The 23,325-nt window shown below is 42.5% G+C and overlaps 1 protein-coding gene across 1 annotated transcript in view; it reads right to left on the bottom strand.

Annotated features, from left to right (window-relative positions):
* The window catches only part of LOC147032931 (uncharacterized), a 209,944-nt gene that overhangs the window by 140,724 nt on the left and 45,895 nt on the right, over positions 1 to 23,325 (bottom strand). Inside the window, exons 4-6 of the mRNA XM_085850977.1 lie at positions 22,608 to 22,833; positions 9,723 to 9,888; positions 954 to 1,099 (exon numbers count right to left, since the gene is read on the bottom strand). Of these exons, the coding sequence (XP_085707103.1) occupies positions 954 to 1,099; positions 9,723 to 9,888; positions 22,608 to 22,833 (538 nt within the window). The remainder of the gene's footprint in view (positions 1 to 953; positions 1,100 to 9,722; positions 9,889 to 22,607; positions 22,834 to 23,325) is intronic.

Genomic DNA, 23,325 nt, shown 5'->3' with positions numbered 1-23,325 from the left:
ATTTCTCTGTATTTGGCTCCATTCATTGTTCCCTCTATCCTCATAAGTCTCCCAGTCCCTGCCAGTGAAAACATCCTGATAGCATTATGCTGCCACCACCATGCTTCATGGTAGGGATGGTGTTAGATGGGTGATGAGCTGTGTTTGGTTTCTGGCAGACGTAGTGCTTTGCATTCAGGTCAAAGGGTTCAATTTTCATCTCATCAGACCACATAATATTTTTCCTCATGCTCTCTGAGTCTTTCACGTGGCTTTTTGCAAACTCCAGGTGTGCTGTCATGTGCCTTTTTCTCAAGTGTGGTTTCCCTCTTGCCACTCTCCCATAAAGCCTTGATTTGTGAAGTGTTGCAGAGTTTCTTGTCCTTCCGACAGGTTCTCCTTTCTCAGCCAAGGAACTCTGGAGTTCGATTGGAGTAGTCATTGGGTTATTGTTCACCTCTCTGCCCAAGGTCCTTCTTGCCCAGTTGCTCAGTTTGGTCGGACAGCCAGCTCTAGGAAGAGTCTGGGTGGTTCCATGTTCTTTCTATTTCCTAATGATAGAGCTCACTGTGCTCTTGGGAACTTTCAACACTTTCATCACTCAAGAAATTGTTTTATACCCTTCCCCAGATCTATGCCTCCTCACAATTCTATCTCAGAGTTCTACGGACAGATCCTTGGACTTCATGGTGGAGTTTCTGCTCTGACACACACTGTTGATTGCAGGACCTTATATAGAAAGGTGTGTTTAAAATTAAAATTAAAATTTAATCCATTTTAAATTCAGGTTGCAACACAACAAAATGTGACAAAAGTCGAGGCGTGTGAATACTTTCTGAAAGCACTGTATACAATGTTATCAAACAAACAAAATACTTCACTTGGTGATGTTCATGAAGTGACAAATTATGTGTTGTTCCTATTATCAGGAGCTGTGTTGGAAAGGTGCCAAAATGGTGAAATTCTTCACTTGCCTTTGAATAACTCGTTGAGATATGTCTCATGGTAGAAAATGCGTTCTGGATCATTGGTAGTGTCTGTCCCCTTGCCTGTCCACCCATTTATCATAATCCACACTTTTGGATCATCATACTCCATTTTGATGAAGTACAGTAAGCGTCTAAAAGAAGGTTGGGGTTGGAGGAGGAGAAGGAGTGGGAGTGTGGGATGGAGATTAACCATTTTTGGCTGAAAGTGAAACCATTGACAGGAATAAAATAAACTTCTTATGAATACATCCTTGCAAGTATAAACGACCACAATTTTAAAGGAGTCACATTGTTAGAGCTATATCTGACATGTTGTTTTTTTAATACAGCTTTTTGTACAAATAGTTCAAATAACCACTTTGCCATATATGGCAATAGATGACATCTGTGATGCCTTAATTTACATAAAGAGAGAATAATTTGGCCTGAAAACTTTCTTGATTCTTCACCAGAACTTCACAGAAGCAAAAGTCATCAATGGCGAGCTGCAGTATATTGTAAATATTGTTGCCAGCCTGCCAGTTGGTGTTGGATGGGAAAGAGGATTCCACAGAATGATCATTACTTGCTCCCTTTGAGATCATGTAAGACAGTAGAACACACAAATAAACTTGTTTTCATGGCCAACAACGGGCCACCTCTGGAAGAGTGGAAGCAAGTAATGTTCATCCTTCTGAATCCATAACCACACGTGAAGTCTTTGCTAGCAAAAAACAGGAAAGCTGTAACAGCTTATATATCCAGGAAGTACAAAGGGAAGGCATCATCACCTTTTCCTCTGTGGATTGTTTTTTGTGAATATCACGATTCCCGACATGTGGGGAAGCATGTCCCACTACAATCTGTTATGTTTAAGGCCCAGTCACACCTTGACGTTTTAGCCAGCAATGGCAATGTATTAAAATGTATGTAAAACGCTGGATTACGTTGAACTTTTGATGTTTTTTTTTAAAGATTCGGACATATTCATAACGACTTGGTCTTATGCATAACGTATTAGTAACGGACACAGAACGTTTCGTTGTGTTATAGATAACTTATACCAACGAATGCTGAACCTGTTGTCGGCCTTCACAACCTATGCCCAACGATAGTCTAACTTAGGCATAGCGCGCTGCACGCATCGCCGACGATGACGTGGCGTAGGTTATGAAAAGACTGCCGCACAACAATTCAAATCATAACCGCCGCAGAAATGGAAGTGTCAACATCGCAGTCACACCTTGGCGATTTTGCCAGCGTATGCCGACCTCTGAAAAATGCGTCTAAAATGCTGGCGCACGTCGAATACGGTATGGTTAAGTTTGGAATGCGTGAATAGAACGCTAAAGTACGCTATCATACGTCGTATTAAATGGAGTACGTCTTGTAATTTTAAACATGTTGAAAACTTTACGACGTACTTGCCGTATGACACACGCTCCGCATGCGATGGGAATAAGTTGTACGCACGATATGCGATCGTTGACACACATCGACACACGTTACTTGTAAGGTACTCATAAGTCGAAACACGTCAAGGTAATGGTTAGCGTCAGTGTTCCAGACTCCCGGTTTTTTATTTTTTCTTCGGTATGACGGTGTTCAGTGTGCAGTGCGGTTATGATTTAAATCGTTGAGCGGCAGCCTATTAATTATATTATATTATAACCGCACTAGAAATCGAAGTGTCAAAATCACCATCATACCGAAGGAAGGAAGAAAAAAAAAAAAACCAAAAAAAAAAACCAGGGAGTCTGGAACACTGACGCCAACCATTACCTTGATGTGTTTCGAATTATGAGCACCTTACAAGTAACGTGTGTCGATGTGTGTCACCGATCGCGTAACGTGAGTACAACATGTAACTCATAGGTTAGAAATAAGTTTCGGGTACGCTATACATTACCTCGACGTGTTTCGACTTATGAGTAACTCACAAGTAACGTGTGTCGACGTGTGTCAACGATCGCGTGACGTGCCTACAACTTATGGCCAGTGTTATGCGGAACGTGTGAATCATACGCTGGCATAAGTCTTAAAATTTCAAGCATGGAAAATTTGAGGACAACCGAAAAGTACAACGTTTAAAGCCAGCGTACAACGACGTATGGCAGTGTTTTTCAGCGTGCTCTCAATGTTATCAAAACTTACCCATAACGTATTCAACGTGTACCAGCGTTTTAGACAAATTTTCCAAAAATCGGCATAAGCTGGCTAAAACGTCAAGGTGTGACTGGGCCTTTAATTGCAATTTTATTTGTTATCATTTACTTTTTTTATATCATACTTCAATAAAGTTTTATCTGGGTTTTTGAGTTATTTAAAAAACAACTTTTTCAGAGCAATTACCAAGGGACGGAGACAGTTCCACATTTCCACTTTAACCACTGCCTTTCCAAGTAATTCCTTGATAAATCAGAGATAATCACAGTATGCAAGGCCTTTGTTCTCCAATACTCACATGTTCTTCCAGTAAACCCCTTCTGGTTAATATTTCAAAATCCAGGCTTTTTACCGACCACTCCTTTGTTCCCCTTTTCTCATATACAGGAATCTTCATTGTTTGCGTATGTAGGAATCTATTAAGGTATCCCATAGAGAGATGGTTAGTTCTGAAGAGTTGATGGGTGCTGTGAAGGCATAATTATTGTGGTACGAGGGATACATTGGATATGTTTGGGGTTTGGAACGCGTTTTATTTGGAGTAACCAGTTGCTCCCAAGGCTCATGGTTTAGCCTCACAATGGAATGACTTTTTGGGCTCACATTTCTCAGAAGTATGGACACTTCACATCAGATTTCCACATTGTTGTTTCAAACGGAACTCTCTGTCTTGTTATTTGTCACATTCCGTGTTTCCCCTTTACCACAACACGGGCAAAAATAGTGAATTAAAAATTAGAAAAATATGCAAAGAAGACTCAATCATGACTCATACATATAAGCAAGACAAAGACTCACTCCCATCCCTATGCAGCCTGTACACTTCCTGAGACTACTACTCCCCCCCCCACCATTCCTTCTTCCTCAAAATTGATGCATAAGAAATAGATGGCCCATAATGTACCATTATAGTAAATTTGCCGGTTATTTTCATGGCCACATAATACCCATTTTTATTTATGTTAAAATTAGCTGTGAAACAGGAGATATGTGTATTACTGTTTTTCTGCTCTTTTCTATGTCATTTGCTGAGGGTCACTTGCCTGCACATCATGGAATGTCATCAATGTTTCCCTAATTCACAATAATGGTTATGGAATTGATCACTGCAGCAGATTTCATGACCAATCCCTTTCCAAATGCTCTGATTTAGTCTTCATTTCGCTTCTGCCCCACTTACTTCACCCTAGACATGATGCTTCTTCTATGTCAACAGTGGATGGATGCCCTTATCAATAAATAAGAGGCCAGGACCATTTCAGTAGACATCTTCCATATATACGATTCTGTCTCAGGGAACACCACCCCGATTTTCAAAACCCAGCACACTGCCTGCCCCCCCGCACACACACACACACACACACACACACACACACACACACACACACACACACACACACACACACACACACACACACACACACACACACACACACACACACACACACACTTCCCCAGACTACCTATCATATTCCTGTGCAATTGTAAGCAGTAAGTTGCTTTTGATAACATTTTCTCCCTTGCATTAACTCTTGGGCTTGGTGTCCCTTGGTATCCCTCAATCCTGCTTCCAATTTTTGTCACTGGTAAATCCATTGTATCACTTTGCAGATTACTCCACTCTGTGTAAAATACATCCTCACACCTTTGCCAGGTCAGCTGCCACAGCATCCCTCCCTGCCATTCTTCATAAAATGAACATCTACTAAACTACCTAGAATGTCTTTTGATGCAGAGATGCAATCGAGGATTTAGGGGCAAGTGACCCGGGTGACCACCTGGCTCTGAGGACACCAGCTGCTGCACTTGGGGTGCGCCTGCCATGAAGATGTAACAAGGAATGACAAGGAAATTTGACGCAGGGGCAGGCCATTCTGCCCATTATGCTTCTTCTTCTTCCTCTTTCGGCTTCCTCCCGTTAGGGGTCGCCACAGTGGATCAACCATCTCCATTTCACTTTATCCTCCACATCTTCCATTGACACTCCAACCACCCGCATGTCCGCCCTCAGCGCATCCATGAACCTCTTCTTTGGCCTTCCTCTTCTCCTCCTGCCTGGCGGCTCCATCTTCAACATCCTTCTCCCGATATACTCCGTTTCCCTCCTGTGCACATGTCCAAACCATCTCAATCTCGCCTCTCTCACTTTGTCTCCAAACCGTCCGACCTGCGCTGTCCCTCGAATATACTCATTTCTTATCCTATCCATCCTCGTCACTCCCAACGAGAATCGCAGCATCTTTAACTCTGCCACCTCCAGCTCCGCTTCCTGTCTTTTTGTTAGCGCCACCGCCTCCAAACCATACAACATAGCTGGTCTCACTGCCGTCTTGTATACTTTCCCCTTCACTCTTGCAGCTACCCTTCTGTCACAAATCACTCATGCAACTCTTCTCCACCCACTCCATCCTGCCTGCACTCTCTTTTTCACTTCTCTCCCACACTCTCTGTTACTTTGGACAGTTGATCCCAAGTATTTAAACCCAACCACCTTCCCCACCTCAACTCCTTGCAACCGCACCATACCACCACCCTCCCTCTCATTTACGCACATGTACTCCGTCTTACTCCTACTGACTATCATTCCCCTTCTCTCCAGTGCATACCTCCACCTCTCAAGGCTCGCCTCAGCCTGCTCCCTACTCTCCCTACACATAGTCCATGGAGACTCCAGTCTGATCTCGTCCGTCAACCTGTCCATCACCATTGCAAACAGGAAAGGGCTCAGAGTCGATCCTTGGTGCAATCCCACTTTAACCTTAAACCGGTCCGTCATTCCTACCGCACACCTCATCGCTGTCACACTGTCCTCATACATATTCTGCACGATCCTCACATACTTCTCCACCACTCCAGACTTCCTCATACAATACCACAGCTCCTCTCTTGGCACCCTGTCATAAGCTTTCTCTAAATCCACAAACACACAATGTAACTCCTTCTGGCCTTCCCTATACTTCTCCATCAACATTCTCAAAGCAAACATCGCATCAGTGGTGCTCTTTCCTGGCATAAACCCATATTGCTGCTCACAGATCGTCACCTCTCCTCTCAACCTCGCTTCCACCACTCTTTCCCACAACTTCATGGTGTGGCTTAACAACTTTATCCCTCTGTAATTTCCACACTTAATCTCCACTCCTCCGGCATCCTCTCACTTTCCAAGACTTTATTAAACAATCTGGTTAACAACCCCACTGCCATCTCTCCTCAGCACTTCCATGCCTCCACTGGTATACCATCTGGGCCAACCACCTTTCCACTTTTCATCTTCTTCATAGCAGTCCTCACTTCATCCTTACTGATCCATCCCACTTCCAGATTCACTATCTCCATCTCTTCCAACCTTCTCTCTCTCATTTTCTTCATTCATCAGCTCCTCAAAGTACTCCATCCACCTTCTCAACACACTCTCCTCGCTCGTCAGCACATTCCCATTTGCGTCCTTTATCACCCTAACCTGCAGCACATCCTTCCCAGCTCGGTCCCTCTGTCTTGCCAATCGGTATAAATCCTTTTCCCCTTCTTTTGTATCCAACTTTCATACAGCTCGTCATATGCCTTTTCCTTGGCCTTTGCCACCTCTCTTTTTGCCTTTCGACACCACTCCTTGAACTCCTGCCTACTTTCTTCATCTCTCTGACTATCCCACTTCTTTATCGCCAACCCCTTCTTCCTTATACTTTCCTGTACTTCCTCATTCCACCACCAAGTCTCCTTATCTTCCTTCCTCTGTCCAGATGTCACACCAAGTACCTTCCTAGCTATCTCCCTCACAACTTCTGCTGTCATTGCCCAATCATCCCACCCATCTTTACCACCATCCAACGCCTGTCTCACCTCCTCCCTAAATTTCACGCAACAGTCTTCCTCCTTCAGCTTTCACCATCTGGTCCTTGGTTCAGCCCTCACTCTCTTCCTCAACCTCACCTCTAAAGTCATCCTAAAGACCACCAATCGATGCTGTCGAGCTACACTCTCTCCTGCCACCACCTTACAGTCACTAATCTCTTTCAGGTTGCATCTCTTACTTAAGATGTAATCCACCTGTGTGCACTTTCCTCCAATCTTGTATGTCACCCTGTGTTCCTCCTTCTTCTTGAAATACGTATTTACCATTGCTATTTCCATTCTTTTTGCAAACTCTACCACCATTTGCCCTTCCACATTTCTCTTGTTGAGACCGTACCTCCCCATCACCTCCTCGTCCTCTTTATTCCCTTCCCCAACATGTCCATTGAAATCTGCTCCAATCACCACTCTTTCATCCTTGGATACACTCTCCACCACTTCATCTAACTCACTCCAGAAATCTTCTTTATACTCCATCTCACACCCCATATGTGGGGCATATGCACTGACGACATTCATCATCACCCCTTCAATTTCCAACTTCACACTCATCACTCGGTTAGACACTCTCCTCACCTCCAATACCCTCTTGACATAATCTTCCTTCAGGATTACCCCGACACCATTTCTCCTCCCATCCACACCATGGTAGAACAGTTTGAAACCACCTCCAATGCTCCTAGCCTTACTCCCCATACACTTGGTCTCTTGTACACACAGTATGTCCACCTTTCTTCTCTCCATCATATCAGCCAACTCTCGCCCTTTGCCAGTCATCGTCCCAACATTCAGAGTTCCAACTCTCACCTCCACACTTCTACCCTTCCCCCTCTCCCACTGCCTCCGGACTCGCCTTCCCCGTCTCCTTCTCCTCCTTTGCCCAGCAGTAGCACAATTTCCACTGGTATCCTGCTGACCACTGGTACCGGTGGCGGTCGTTGGTAACCCGGGCCTCGACCGATCCGGTCTGGAAATTCGTTTTGTTGTCCGCATAATGATTTGGCATTAGTTTTTACGCCGGATGCCCTTCCTGACGCAACCCTGGTCGCCTCTTACGACACACAGGGATATGCTTGTGCTACACCAATACCATATTAAATAGATCCATCAATGTAATGACAATTTAATTAGGGGGATGGGGGGAGGAGTGGTGATAAGAAAAGCATGGTAGGTACAAGGATATCACCAGTAAAAATGTTAAAGTAAAAATGAAAACTTTTTCTTTAAAAATAAAAATGGGGGAGGGAGAAAGGGTGGGCGAAGGCAGTTTTAGGGTGAAGAATACACACCAACCACACACTGTGCCTTGATGAGACCCTATCACAGACATCACACTCAGCACGTATGCACACAATGACCCATACATAGTCAAGTTCCCTACAAGTCCTGCCAATATCTCTGTACCTCTTTGTCTCCAATGCTTCCAGATACCTATCCAATTTGAACCTATTTATTATTCCTGCTGCTACTACCTTTCCAGGGGGAGACCACTCCATGCTTTAACTACCCCCTCATAAAGTATTCAAAAGTTGAACAAATGGAGAGGAGGTGGCAAAGACAACTCTTGCCTGAGGCGTCATTTGATCTAAGGCTGGCCCTGCAGGGATGTGCCACACTCTCACTTTGTCCACCAATAAGAATCAGCTGACATACCCCCAATATATTTTGTGTTCCACCTTGAGGAGTAGTACAGTTTCTGTGGGCTGCTAGTCTTCACAAACAGCTTTAATTAATCTTGAGCAGATCATCTCTTCAAAAGTGTCAACAAAATTGGCAACTGTCTTGTAATTATCTGAGTTTCATCCTCAGTTTCTAACAATTACAAAACCTTATCCGAAATGCCATCTTGCCCCCATCAATGTCAAATAATTGAAGGCCTTCTCTGTCATTGGGATCTCATGATAGAAGGCTGTGTCTGAGGATCTGCTTCATGCTCACTGCAAACAGAAATTATCTATTGGGTCTATTCTGGTCTTGCTCCTCCTGCTTTCTCACCTCTTTGTACAACATGACGTGTCCCTCCAGATCACATATTTTCTCCTCGACCCATTCAAAATTACATACCTATGTGTGATGACACGGAGTTTTTGCTGACGCTGAAAGATGATGCACACTCACTTCACATTTGAAGCACTAGTGCTATCAAGTTATAGTGACAGTAACTATAGAAATTATACTACTGATTAGTGGAATATGAGTATATTCTGCTCGCGGCTTAGCCATCATCTTAGATCACTTGATCTGCTCGCAAAAATAAATTTCACACATAATACTTATAGGTGAGACCACTTTTCAGGTTATGTCAGCAACTTTCAGGATAGCCTAAATATATGAACACTCACTTCTGAGCTGTTTAGCTGCTGGGTTTCAATCTCGACTCTGCTATAAACTTACTCTGGTGTTTTGCATGCAGGGCGACAAAATAAATTCTGTGATGTCCTTCGGTTGGATGTGAAACCGTGTATCCTCTCTGCTGGTATTAGTTAGTAGATGTTAAAGATCTCACAGTGCCCTTCGTGAAGAGTAGGCGAACTGATACCTGGCTAATGCCCAAATTCCTGCTCTAACGTAAAGGGGGCACTGTATCAGCAGCACAGCCATGCTGCCATCAAATTATAACAAACCGCATTAAGCAGAAGGTCCCTTCAAAACTTCAGCTCCATCTGTCGAGAAGTTTTGGAGCTGAACTGTTTTTCAAATTAGAAATGTCATTTAATTTGCCAACAGCATTTCATTTTGAACAGAGGGCAAACTGACCGTAAGCCCCAAGGGACACCGTAGAGCCATGAGGCAACAGATTGTGGCCATATCTTATCAACAGCCAACTCAACCTCCATGTCAGCGTCGTAGCCGTAATCGTCATTAGATCTGTTGCTAATGAGGCGAGTTGAGTAATGACTCAAGGCAAAGAAATCCGAAGTGCCTGAAAAGCAAGAGATGATAACATTGCTTTCTGGGGTGATACCATCCTAAAGTAGTCATAATCATAAAAATTATAATTAACAAAACGAAATAACAATGATGATATCGTAATAACCTTTTCGGAATTGTAGGCCTACTGCAGTGGAATTATATCAATCTTAATATAATGGAGCTAATGCATATATGGCTTATGATTATACACATGTAGTTTATTATATATATATATATATATATATATATATATATATATATATATATATATATATATACATACATATATATATATATATATATATATATATATATATATATATATATATATATGCATACACGAGGAAGAGAAGGGGAGAGAGAGAGAGAGAGAGAGAGAGAGAGAGAGAGAGAGAGAGAGAGAGAGAGAGAGAGAGAGAGAGAGAGAGAGAGAGAGGGGGGGGAGGCATGTGTAGGGTGAGAGGAGGAAGGGGAGGCAGAGAGGATGAAGAAAGGGGAGTTAGGGAGGAGGTGGGGAGAGCGACACCTCACCAAACATTTGCTATTCACTGCGGGAGGGAGGGGTGCATGAAAGACAGAGAAACACACACACACACACACACACACACACACACACGTAATTTATCTTCCTTTGAATAACCTTCCTTTGGTATTCAGGACCTCCTGCTCAAGTGCTTCTGATTTCCTCTATGAGCATGAACAAGGGCTGGCATTCGATTGCATCCTTTTCCATGATATTTTTCTTCAGGTTAGGGTTCCACAAGGTTGAACCTCAGGACCTGCATTATTCTTGATCTAACCATTTTTCTGCTGACCTCACCTGTGTAGAACAACACATTGATCTTCTAAAATGCGTGCCACTGCTGAATCTCTTCCATCAGAAATGGACAAATGAGCTGCTGGTCAGCGACTTGGAATATGATGTTCCGTGTCGGCAAGTTACATGCTCTCAACACTGTCTTTCTTCAAAGATCAATCATCAAACTATCCATTTTACTTCTCTAGAAGAGTTTTAGTCCATGGAACAAGCCTGATGTTGGCTTTGTGGTTCGGGTGGCTGGATTAGGATCTTAGGGTCCTGAGTTTGAGCCCTGTTGGATGCTGAATTAACACGAGGTGCGGTTGACTCAGTGCGTCATCCTTCTGAGGTTGGTGAAATGAGTACCAGTGTACTGGTAGAGGGACACAGTATCAGTGGCACAGCCGTGCTTCCAGGAAATGATACTTACCCGGCAGCCAAGGTGACATATTCAAGAACAGAACAGTCCCTGGAACTGCTTGGTCCCACTTTCCACCACAACCATTTATGGGGAGGATGATATTGCTAAACTGGCAACAAAGGCTATTTGCCATCTGAGTAGCCCTATCTAGCTAAGTCAATCCTGAACCACACCAAGCTCATCATGGTGTACAATGCTTTCATATAGAGCTCCATGGAGTGTGAATCCCTATTCTGAGTCCTGCTTTGCAACTTGCTCCTCTTGAGGTGGTCGAATACATGGCCTTCCACATCATTGTATTCTCAAGACAGTGGACAGATTCCCAAGCACTGTCATTCTCCCACTGGTGGCAAGTTGGTGGACTCTCGAGTTTACACAGCCTTACATATCGCCTTGTTCCTCCTGCCCTGTCCTAAGTCTGCCCTCTGTGGAAGAAAAAAATAATTATAGTCATGCATTCTCAATTATATTCACTTGTTGCTGGTACTTTTTAAAATTGAGCACAGTATAAAATAAGGTTTTACTTTTGTACTGGAGTCAAATGAATGTCAGTAAATTCTCCCCCTCCCTGACAGTCCTTTGACCTCCATAGTTATATAGATGAATATACAAGTAAAGTGGAATTGTATCTCACTAAATCTTATGTGCTTTCATCTCACTGAAATACAACCAAGACTAGTATCTCCAATGTTTAAATGGAACTGCCCAGCTGCTGAAGAGAAGAATACCTTGCCATTGTCTAGAGGAAATTAAAGAATTTTGGAAGGCTACTGCAATAGACACCTTGCTGTCTTAGGAGAATTAAATAACTCGATTGGCTTTTGATGACAAAGGCCTTGCTAGCTACATGAAAACAGCCTGAGTGTTTTGAGAATTCATATTCAAAGTATTGGGCTCATGTTTCACTCCACCCTTTCTGCTTTCTGTCCTAACTCTGTTATCACCCTCTCCTCAAGGCTGGTGTTGAATCTGCAAACTGTTGCCATGAGTGTATCTATCCTCCCCTCCCTCCCGAAGTGGCCAGGTGTTGCAGTTCTTAGTTCTCTTGCCTTACACCTGTTAGCCCTCCCCTTAATTAACCCTTGCCAAATGTTTCACGCTTCCCTGTCTTTCCTGTCAAATTAGTCTAAAGGGCATTGCTGTGTGCATTTTAGGCAGAAAGAGGATCGTGTTGGATATTGCTTATGTCTTGTTTTGCTTCTTTCTCCATGTGCATGTTTGTTGTCGTTAGGTGTTAATAAATGGTGTCAGACTCCGACAGAGAAGAACTGAATTATTCCACAAATTGGTGACCGTGACAGGATGCAATTTGCCTCGGTAAATCGAGATCGGTGGCATGTAGTTGGAGGAAGGGGAAACAAATGTGAGCTTACCATAAAGGTAAGTGAATTATTTTTCCTTGAAGGGAAGCATAGGTGTGTTTGCCCTCCATCCCTGGATGCCTTGTCGATTGACCATTTGGCAAACTTGCTTCCAAATCACACAAAGGAGTTTGAACCATTTGTTGTGCTTCGGATGGCGTTCCGGTTGTTGAAAAGATGCTGTGCTTCGGGTTGGTGTCCCGGTTGTTGAAGAGTTGCTGTGTTTCAAGGTTGGCGTCCTGTCCTGATCAGACAAAAAGCCATTGTGTGCACCCCCCCCCCCCTTTTTAAGTCTCGGTACCACACTCGAAGTAATTTGGTGTCTCTACCTGAAGTAGGGATATACTGTTAATTTGGCTGTTCCACCTGAAGCTGGGACATAATTTGGATGTCCCAACCTGAAGTTGGATAAATTGACAAATATTGTTATCTCCACCTGAAGTGGAGGGATAAATTGACGAAATTCATTGTTCCCAACCAGAAGTTGGAGTTGACAGATTTTCACCTGAATGTTGGAAGGATAGAGCTCTTGTGAATTTGCATTTGCATTGAATTTTTTATGTGTATTAAATTTAATTGACTTGAACATAGTACGAAGTGTTTTGAATGTGCAATGAATTGCATGTCGTACTAAGTGTTGTATTATTTGAGTTATTTACATTAAGTGAGCTAGTGTTGATATAGTTTGTGTATGATATATCAGTGTTTCAGTTTGTGTTTTGTGAACTGGGAAACTTATGGGAATGAATAAGCATGAAAAGTGGAGACAAGAATTGGTCGTCACCGTACACTGTGGAGACTCTGAAAAAGGTGAGGTGCACCACCAATTTCAGAGGAGGTACGGTCATGTCAGATTCCTCATACGCTGTTGCAGATTCAGTGTTTAAACAATATAACCGGGTTGATGGCTTGTATTGAAAGACAGAGATCTGGCGTCATAATGCGCTCTCTTTAGAGTGCAAAATGAATGCCGTTGAGAGCGTTTTAAGACCCGATAGAGAGGTCGTGTATGTGAATTTGATTTTGGTCAACATCTGAATGAAGTAATTGTGGACTCCATGCCTCTATCCAGGATGATAAGGAACTGAATATTACTGTATAATGTCATAATCCTACAAATGTTGATATGAATGTGTTGTTAGAAATGATATTGCAACAACGAAAGCGTGAAGCGAAATGGACATTCATAAAATAAAATAATATAAATAAATAAAACTACCTCAGCAAGACGCAGTTTGGGGACAGATTACTCACATGAACAGATGAAGTTGTGCCCCATGATTGCTTGGGATGCCTTTGCAAATCAATTGAATGTAAACTTCAGGCAGAGGGTGAAAGCAAGCTCCTTAAGCTTTTCTGTTAGTGGTTTGGTGGCTGGCTCATGACGTAGAGTAGAGGGATGTTTGTTGTGTGTATTCTTGATCCCTTCTATCTGCTGTTTAAGCATGAATACATATCATGTTCGAAACATAAAATATCCCTCAGATATGTGTACATGTGTCTCGGTGCATTGCTCCAAATGATGCACAAATGGAATGTTTGTGGGGAGGAGTTGATGGAGAGTGTGTTCCGTGTGAGAATTCCTCACTCAAAATGTGGTTAGGCCATGGGAGTCAGAATGGAATAAAGCTCGGGCTTTCTCACTGATAACTTTGCATGCTATTTTGGCTTTTAACAGTGTACGTTGCATACATAATAAATGATGGTGTCCTTGGAGCATCATTTGAATGCCTGTTATAAAATAGTAATAATAATAACAATAAATAATGCATTCATTATAGTCTTGGGGAACATGTTAAGTTTAGAGACGTTGAAGTAAGTGTCCCATGTGTGAGCATCGAGGCTTTATGTTTGAGAAGGACCAGGGTTCATGCACTCGGACAGGCTGTGGAGTGGGGAATAAGTTATTTCTTTTAAATACAATTTCAAAAATCACATTGGAATTTGTGGAATAGTATTTAGTGCATTTTTGCACATCCAAATTCACATTTGAATGGCTACTTTAATCCGAGTTATATGCGTTGATGTCAAGCATTGTGACCTTAATGTGGAATTATATGTATTGATGTTAAGTGGAGGAGCCATAGGGAGTCGGTCAATTTGATTGATCTTGGATACACCATATAGTCTTGGTTTGTGACATAGAAATGCTGATTAAATTGTGAAATGACAATTGTAAATGTAAAATATATTCTAAATGGGGTCCAGTTTGGAAATCTGGCATTAGTTTATGAACATTAAAGATCCCACAGTATCCTTTGCTAGAGGAAGGCTAGCTATCACTGGAATTATGAGAAAATATATAAATTAAATTGCGCTTTGTTCAGGACTTAAGAGCTGTAAATGATTAAGTGCATGCTTACATATTCTCTCCATCATTCAAGGGATTATGTAGAGACATGGAAAGGAAATAAAATGTGAACTTGTTGCGATGTGTGAACTCGCTTTGACAACACCGAATGTTGCACGAGTTTTGCCTCTCTCCTTCCCACTGTGGATGGTGGAGTGCAGAACAGTTGTAGGAGTAGGGGTCATTGTGTCGGAATATGTGCTTGCCATGCTCGTTGACTTGAGAAATGTTTCCAAATTTTGATTTGACTAGTAATCATTGTACTCAAAATGTGATCAAAATGTAGGAATGCGATTTGTAATTATTTTAAAATGATGAAAAATGGGAAATTGCCTCCAATTGCTCAGCCCAATAAGCTGAGGTGTTTTGCTATCAAGATGTTTTAACACCAGCCTCCTTACAACATATATTTTAGAATTGCTCCTTCTCTTGACAATGTTCCTGCTTTACAAGCAGCTGTTAGTACTGTGAAAAGAGATTTATGGGTATTGAAACCCCCCCATTCAATCTCAAAAAAAGACGGTGAATCTATATGCGGATTTAAGGGGTTGGGGGGAGTAATGCCCCCTGCCCCAAACGGTGTTTATTTTTCCTTCAGTAGTCTTCCCTCCACAAGGAGTTCCAGGAACGCGAGGCTTCGTTCTGTGACCGAGCGCCGTTATCATAGAAACCTCACATCTCTCAAGTGTGTGTGTGTGTGTGTGTGTGTGTGTGTGTGTGTGTGTGTGTGTGTGTGTGTGTGTGTGTGTGTGTGTGTGTGTGGTTTTATTAAACCCAGCTGTAAACTGTACCTTTAACTGGTAAACTTTAAACCCAGCCTTTATCCTGATTGCGGCCGCACGCGCCCACTGAACGTGGCAATCCAGTTGCAACTTTTCGGATCAACGCCAAAACCCAGCTACCGGTGTTGTTAGCCACACCATAGATCAGCCAACTCTTCTGTCCATGCGCTACAGGGTTGATCGCCGAATTGTCGATGTACCTAATTATTCGCGCAGACAGAAATGCAGGGGATTTACACCTCAACGGAGCCTGCACGAAAACGAGCCGCTTTTAAGCAGCCCGTTCCGTTTGCGATTGCCGAGCGGTTTTATATCGCCAAGCCCCGTCGGACCAGATGTACGTTTTATCGGCTCTTAATCAGCCAGTTATTTATTCCGAACGCAATTATGGCAGTTCAATGGAGGAAGCGACGCAATGAGCAGGTGAATATTTAAACAATAGGGAACATTTATTTCCAATGCACATATGCAAGCAAGGCAATGAATGGGGGTAGGGGACAAGACACGAGCAAGAAAACCTACAGCCGTTATCTATTTACCATGCTCATGCACTTAGTCAGTTCACTACTTGGTAGACAAGGCACCACAGACTTCCATGCAAAAACCCCATAAAAGAAAGAAGAGAACTGGGCTCGTAAGCCTTTAATATTCCTCAGAGCTGGGATGACCGAAGGAGCTCCGTGAGGCCGTGCAGGTTACCTTCGTCATCCTTGAGGTGACTCGATGGTCTTTTCGTCGGCGACCCTCCGTATATCTCGGTTGTCCAAGCAGCAGCTGTGGTAACGGCGGCTTGGTTGGTCCCGGGACTAGCAGTACGGCCTGGTCGATCGGGCCTGGCCGACGACGCTTCAGAGGAGCGAACGGGCTTTGCTCTTTTTGAGTTGATGCTCTTTAAGAATCCGTTCACTCCTCAGCGTCACTCGGACCATTATGTAGCTGACTGCCGACTTCTCTGCGGCTGCAACTCGACCAACTCTGGTGCTCTCCACACCGACTCCTCTGAACTGGACTCCACACTCCACCGGACTCCAAACTCCACTGCAGGCTCGACTCTCTGGACTGTAACGGCCCAGCCCCACTCTCTCACCAACTCTGGCGTTTCAGCCCGGCCTTTTATTAGGTTTGGGGGGGGGGCACTTGGTCTTTCACCTTCGACCCTTCAACCCTGGCTGGCTCCGCCCCTTTCATCGTTTTGATCCGTTATGCAAGTCATGCGCGGACGTGTTTGAGATCACTCTCACAACGCGGCCGTGTTTGAAAACACCCTGCCGCCGCCGAGGAAGTCATCGTGTTCGTCCGCGGAGATGTTGCTTGTTGGGGATGCTGTTGCTGATGAAAAGATGGCGGCGCCATGGAGATGCTGGTGAGATGTTGTTTGTTTGTTGAAATGTTGTTGTTTGTGGAGATGATGTTGTTTGTGGAGATGATGTTGTTTGTGGAGATGATGGTGAGGAGATGTTGTTTGTTTTAAAATAAAGATAGAAAAAGAACAACGGCTAACTCAAAGATGCACAGCCCCGGTACACGAATAATTCCCATTAGACATCGGTGGGGAAATCTAATCTGGACACACACTTATCGACATAACTGATCTTCGGGGAACCTGAATGGTGTTCTGTGAATTTCCACAACCGTAACAATATTATCAATCACTGTAGTTATGGACCTCATGACATGGGATGATCTATTAATTAAGGGTAGACAAAAGTTACTAAGAATTGAATTGAAATAATGTATTAAGTTGAGGGATTTAAATTATATTGAAGGAGGGTCTACATTACGAAATTGATTGAGAGATTGGTCAATGTTATAATATTAGAAATTATAAGTTAACTGTCATGGGGAAATCAGTAAATGAGGTTTATGCAATCAGCATGGTATTTACATCACCATAAATGCAGAAATAGAAAGAATGACTGGACCAAACAGCAATTATGAAATCAATTCATGGAATTAGGAATTGCACCCCAACAGCAGAACTTTAGTAATTAGTACTGGCCGAACTTTAATTCAAGTAAAATGCCTCCATATTTTGTGGTAAGACAAACAAAAAGGTAAAGCAGATTTATACCTAGTGCAGAAGGCATTAGAGAAATTAATGTAAATTAATGTAAGTGTAAGAATTATATTATTGAAAATTGTGCAATGAGATCACAAGCGACATTAAACATTACCTATTATATTTGTTTTCTGAATAATTGGACAGGCGCGTGATTTTTTTTTTGGTCATGTGGTACTTATTGTATGTTTACTTATCCATTCCCCATTTCAAGTTGTTCAACGAAGTAAGCGGGGTATTTCTCACACTGACTTGGCTTTTACGGCCATCTTTCCTCAGTACGGAAGTGCTAAGGTAGCTGGAAAAAATAAATAAATAAATAAAAACGGCAGCTGCTTTGGAACTGCTTGTGAATGAAACTGTGAATAGTTTAGCAGATATGAATGTTAAAATGATTGCAATGCAAATGGTAACTGTGCAAAAAAAGGAATCGCTTTGGATTTAGTACTTGCTCAGCAGGGGGGAGCCTGTGCTCTTATTGAGTTTGAATGTTGTACTTATATCCCAGACAAATCAGAACACATTGCAAGTTTGAGAAGAAATAAAAAAATGGGAAAATTTTAAGAAGAAGAGGAAGCTAACTTTCATAATTATTATGCAGATGATGGAATATTTTTCTTGACTAAAAGGGATCTTTGGAGGATGGTGGACAAAATTGTGGATTTTTGTTGGACTGATATTATTTGTTATCATAGTACTTTTCAATAGTGCGACTACAACATTGCCCTCAGTAAAGGCACCTTCACTGATTGCTTTGCTTTGAGAGGAAAAAACTACCCCCTCTTTAATGGTACAAACTGAAGACCTTTCTCGAATTGTGCAAATTGGAAACCTGATAAATACTGCAACCTTTTCTTCATGCAAATAGCAAATGAGATGATTGTTTTTGAGTATACATACACCTGAGATTTCTTTAGATTTTAGTATGTCATTTAGGTGTGAAAATAAACAAATAAGGGAAAATTTTGATATCATGTAATGCAGGTTAGATGCTTCTATAAGGACCGTTGTCAGTCTTTTTGAAATACATTGGCCCACTATGTTTTCGAGATGAATTGAATTATAATCGGTGTTTAATCTTGATTTTGTTTGTTTCGGAGTGTTGAGAGTAGTTGAACTATGCAATATACTATTTTGTCTCACAGAGCTTTACTTTGGAAGAACTTCCACTGAAAGATTGGACAATGGGAAGAACCCCAGATTTGGGAGATTGGGCATTCATCACGTGATCATGGCACAACCCCTTTCCTGAGGAGATAAGATGAGCATGTTAAAATAAATAAATAATAACAAACAAAAACCCACTGAAAAGAAGGTTTGGCATGTCAAACCCCGGCAAGGCAAAGACTTAACATCGCCATTGCATGGTGCCTGCCTGTCGGAGCAACCCTGACCACACTCACAAAACCCTTGCTCTGCAGATACATTTTGAACTTGCTGCAAAAGCAAAACACACAACGAAGGCCCTGCAGGGACATACAGTGAGTCATCTGCAATGTGTGCCCAATGGTGCAGGGGGCTCATGGGGCCATCATGGCTGCTTCCACTGTGCATAGCTCGCTTTGGCGGAACAAACTTGATTGCACAACTGTTGCTTCGGGGCCCCAAATTCTGCTGGGGCTGGATCTCTGGGTCATATCTCGAGTCCTCTTTGTCTCCTTCAAAGTCATCTGCAACCCAGTGTCGGGCCCAAGCTCATACCTGCCAGGGCCTACTTTCTCCACTGCTCAAGAAGCGCCTCGACTGTGTTTCCCATTGGGTGCTGCTCTATCTACTCCTTGACCCGCTTATCTTCTGGCCTTGGGTAGCATGCCTTTACAACTCATGACAGCTGCTGACTGTCATATCAAGATGGCCATTGTCCAGCATCCTTCTCCGATGAGTGCTCGCTGGCATTAACGTAGGTGACCTTGTGTAATGGATCTCTTTTCTCCTTTAGGAATGGGGTATGGTGATCAAGTGTAAAATAATTATTCAAATTTTCCTGATAGGACAAAAGGGGGGATTGTGGAAGAATTTTTTTTATAGTCATGTATTCTCAATTATATGCACTTGTTGCTGGTACTTCAAAAAATTTAACACAGTATAAAATAAGGTCTTTCTTTTGTACTGGAGTCAAATGACTGTCAGTCAATTCTCTCCCTCCCTGACAGTCTTCTAACCTCCATAGTGACATAGATGAATATACAAGTAAAGTAGAATTGTATCTTACTAAATATTATGTGCTTTTATCTCACTGAAATACATATAACCAAGACGAGCATCTCCAATGTTTAAATGGAACTACCCAGCTGCTGAACAGAAGAACCCCTTGCTGCTGCCTCATTGTCCAGAGGAAATTAAGTAACTTCGGAAGGCTACTGCAACAGACGCCTTGCTGTCGAAGGAAAATTAAATAACTCTATTGACTTTTGATGACAAAGGCCTTGCTAGCTGCATGAAAACAGGCTGGGTGCTTTGAGAATTCATGTTCAAAGTATTGGGCTCATGTTTCCCAACACCCTGTCTCTGCTTTCTGTCCTAACTCTGTTATCACCCTCTCCTCAAGGCTGGTGTTGAATCTGCAAACTGTTGCAATGAGTGTATCTATCCTCCCCTTCCTCCCGAAGTGGTCATGTGTTGCAGTTCTTAGTTCTCTTGCCTTATGCCTGTCAGCCCTCCCATAACCCTTACCAAATGTCTCACCCTTCCCTGTCTTTCCTATCAAAATAGTACAAAATAGTATACATAGATATATTTATATATCTTTCCTGTGTGCATTTTGGGCAGAAAGAGGATTGTGTTTGATATTGCTTGTGTCTTGTTTTCCTTCTTCCTCCATGCACATGTTTGTTGTTGTTTGTTGTTAATAAATGGTCTCAGACTCTAACAGAGAAGAACTTAATTATTCTGCACCTCCCCAAGCCTCCCCATATCGTGCAAATACCTCAAGCAACCCTTGCCTCACCTATTCACCCTGCCAAAGTGTTGTTTGCCAACCTGCATTAATCTCTCTCCTTCATTTACCAATTGTGGAATAATGTCCCCGTGTCCTCATGTCTGTCTTTCAAAAGTGTGGCCCATCATCACCAAATGTGTTCAACCATGTACATGCACAATCTCTTAAACACACAATTATTATTTTCCATTATTTTTTCTTGTTACTCATTTTTGTATTATCAAGAGAGGACAAGAGGATAAGAGAGGCCAATAGAAGCACAGAGAGCAGAGAAACTAGGGACAATAAGCGAGAGCAGGCCAAATGGAGGAGACTCATTGCAGACACCTGAAATCAGGGGAATGAGTGAGCAACCTTGGGACAATCTTTATGTGAGCTATGTATATACAACCTGCTTATTGTGGTCAAGAGCTAGGCAAAGAAGAGAGCTCTTGCATTTAGTCCCATTTTTGAGTTGTCCAAGTGTTTTGCTTATAGAAACCGGTACAGTTACTTTACTATTCATTTGCAATTGGTTACTGGCTTTGAAACAAACACTATTTTTTATCATGGACCCAAGGCATCAAAAAGCTACATATATCAAACAAAGAGTTTCAAATGGAACACCTCGCCACCATTAGGGCATTTAAATTGCATCAGATGTGGCAATAAATGCAAATCATTGCTCCCAGCTTGCCGGCTCGATGACAGAAGATGCCATTTGCATTTTTGCCACCTCCTACCCCGTTCGGAATTCCGTGCGGGCACATGCAACTTTCTTGTTTCTTAAATTTGTGATTTTATGCATTGAAAGATCATCATATGTGCTTTGTTGGGTTGATGAATAACCAGTGTAAGTAATAGGAATTGAAATGCAAGTTCCATGGGTTTAAGATTAACAGGCATATGGGTGATAAAATCATTGGTATCTCCCACGATGAGGCCAAGTCTTTGGGCGTCTCACTCTCTCACTGCAAGCAGGTCGGTGGTCTTTCTGTCTTCTTCTGTCTCCTCTCCGGTCTTGCCCCTCTGCTCTGTCTGCGATATGTTCCCACCATATTTCCGCTGGGTGCTCAAGGTCCGCTAACAACCCCCTTCGAGTAAAACTACCAAACTCACGAATCACTGCTCACCTTCCATTTCATTCCTCTTTTTTCCCATCTTTGGAATAAACTCCCACACTCTCTTAAATCCCATTCTTCCCTCCAGGCCTTCAAAACAGCAGTTCACCACCACCTCTTATCTTCCCCCATCCAAATCCTCGATCTTTTCTACCCCCGTTAATCCACCCCAAACCTAACTTCTTCAAATTCCCTGCTTTCCTTCCTGAAAGTCCGTGTAATGTCCATCTTGTATACCCCGTGTTCCCCGCTCCATCCCTCTCCCTTCCACAGATCTCCTAATGTCTCTGTTCTCCACTCTTTTGTCCTTCCCTCTCGTCTCATGCCCTCCTTGCTGTGTGTTGTGTTAGCTCTCATACGAGCCTCGACAATGTAAAAAAATAGAAAAAAAAGGTACCACTAATCACTGGGACTGTAGTAGGTGCAAAGTTATATTAGGGGTGTCTGATTAAATAAAGCATGACAGACTGTTTAAATAGTGTCTGTTGAAATAAAGTATGACAAATGTGCTCCCGATGCTTTGCAACTCCAAGGGCTAATTTAATCCACTGTTATTGTGATTGCATTGTAATGTGTTGTTTAGTAGGGCCATTGGGGTGTGGTCTACCTTGCTCAAAATAGTCAGTTGGATCACTGGGGTCATGCCACACGCCTGATTTGTGACATTGATCACATGTTACAAGACTGCTGGCAAGCAATAATGCCTTCAGTTTATGAAAGGCACCAATAAAGAGGTCATTATTGCCCAAATGTTATTAAAATAATGATGGGCTGCGAACTTTGTGCCTCTCCAAAAGGCAGCAGATCAATCTGGCAGTTCCTCAAATAATTATAATTAACACACAAAGTTCAAACGTCTGTCATTTTATCTGTTGTGCCATCAATTTCCATTGACAATCTGTCATTGTGACATACATACCTTTGATTGATTGCATCTCTGCTTTTGTGAATATTGGCAAACGATTTGAGCCAAATGATCGCCTTTTGATGAACTCCTTCATGACCTGTGGATAATCTCCATCGATGTAAATGGGATGAGCAAACCAGCCGAGTGAGAATTGCATGTAGCGTTCTGCGGCATCGACATCTGCGGCATGATGAGGGTCTTTTGGTGAGCCCCAGTGAGTATTGAGTATGATGGATACCTTGAGGAAAAGGATTTTTTTTAATCACATATCACAGCTATTGTATGCAGCATCATCTCATTTGTTTTATTTCTGCCATCCCGACATGAAACAAATCCCGTATCAACGATTTTTGGCAAGATGGCAAAACTGCCTTCTGCTGGCCAGATTAAATCACGTTCATAAGATTATCCTAACACTGACTTGCTTCCAACTTCATATGATTTCAGCAAAGCAAATGTGGTTGGAGTAAATTGAGATAATAAAAATGATGAAGGAAAAGGAAGGAGAGAGGTCTAAGTTATGAGATTTCCAAAATATGAAGTGAGAAAAGAAATGGGAAGTAGGGATTGAAATCAGAAAGGACTGAATATAAAATTAGAGTAAATGTAGGGAATGAAATGGAGATGTGTGAAACTACTGGTTGTACTTTTCAGGGGATTGGGGGGGGTGCACAGAAAGGTATAAAGTGGTGAAGTAAATTCATAGTCCCAGGTGTTTAGGGTGGTGGGA

The sequence above is a fragment of the Eptatretus burgeri genome, chromosome 2, assembly GCF_056783735.1.
Source record: "Eptatretus burgeri isolate ZD-2024b chromosome 2, Ebu_testis_v1, whole genome shotgun sequence".
Lineage (NCBI taxonomy): Eukaryota > Metazoa > Chordata > Myxini > Myxiniformes > Myxinidae > Eptatretus > Eptatretus burgeri.
Note: the sequence above shows the minus strand (reverse complement) of the source record. Positions and strands in the feature narration are given on the sequence as shown.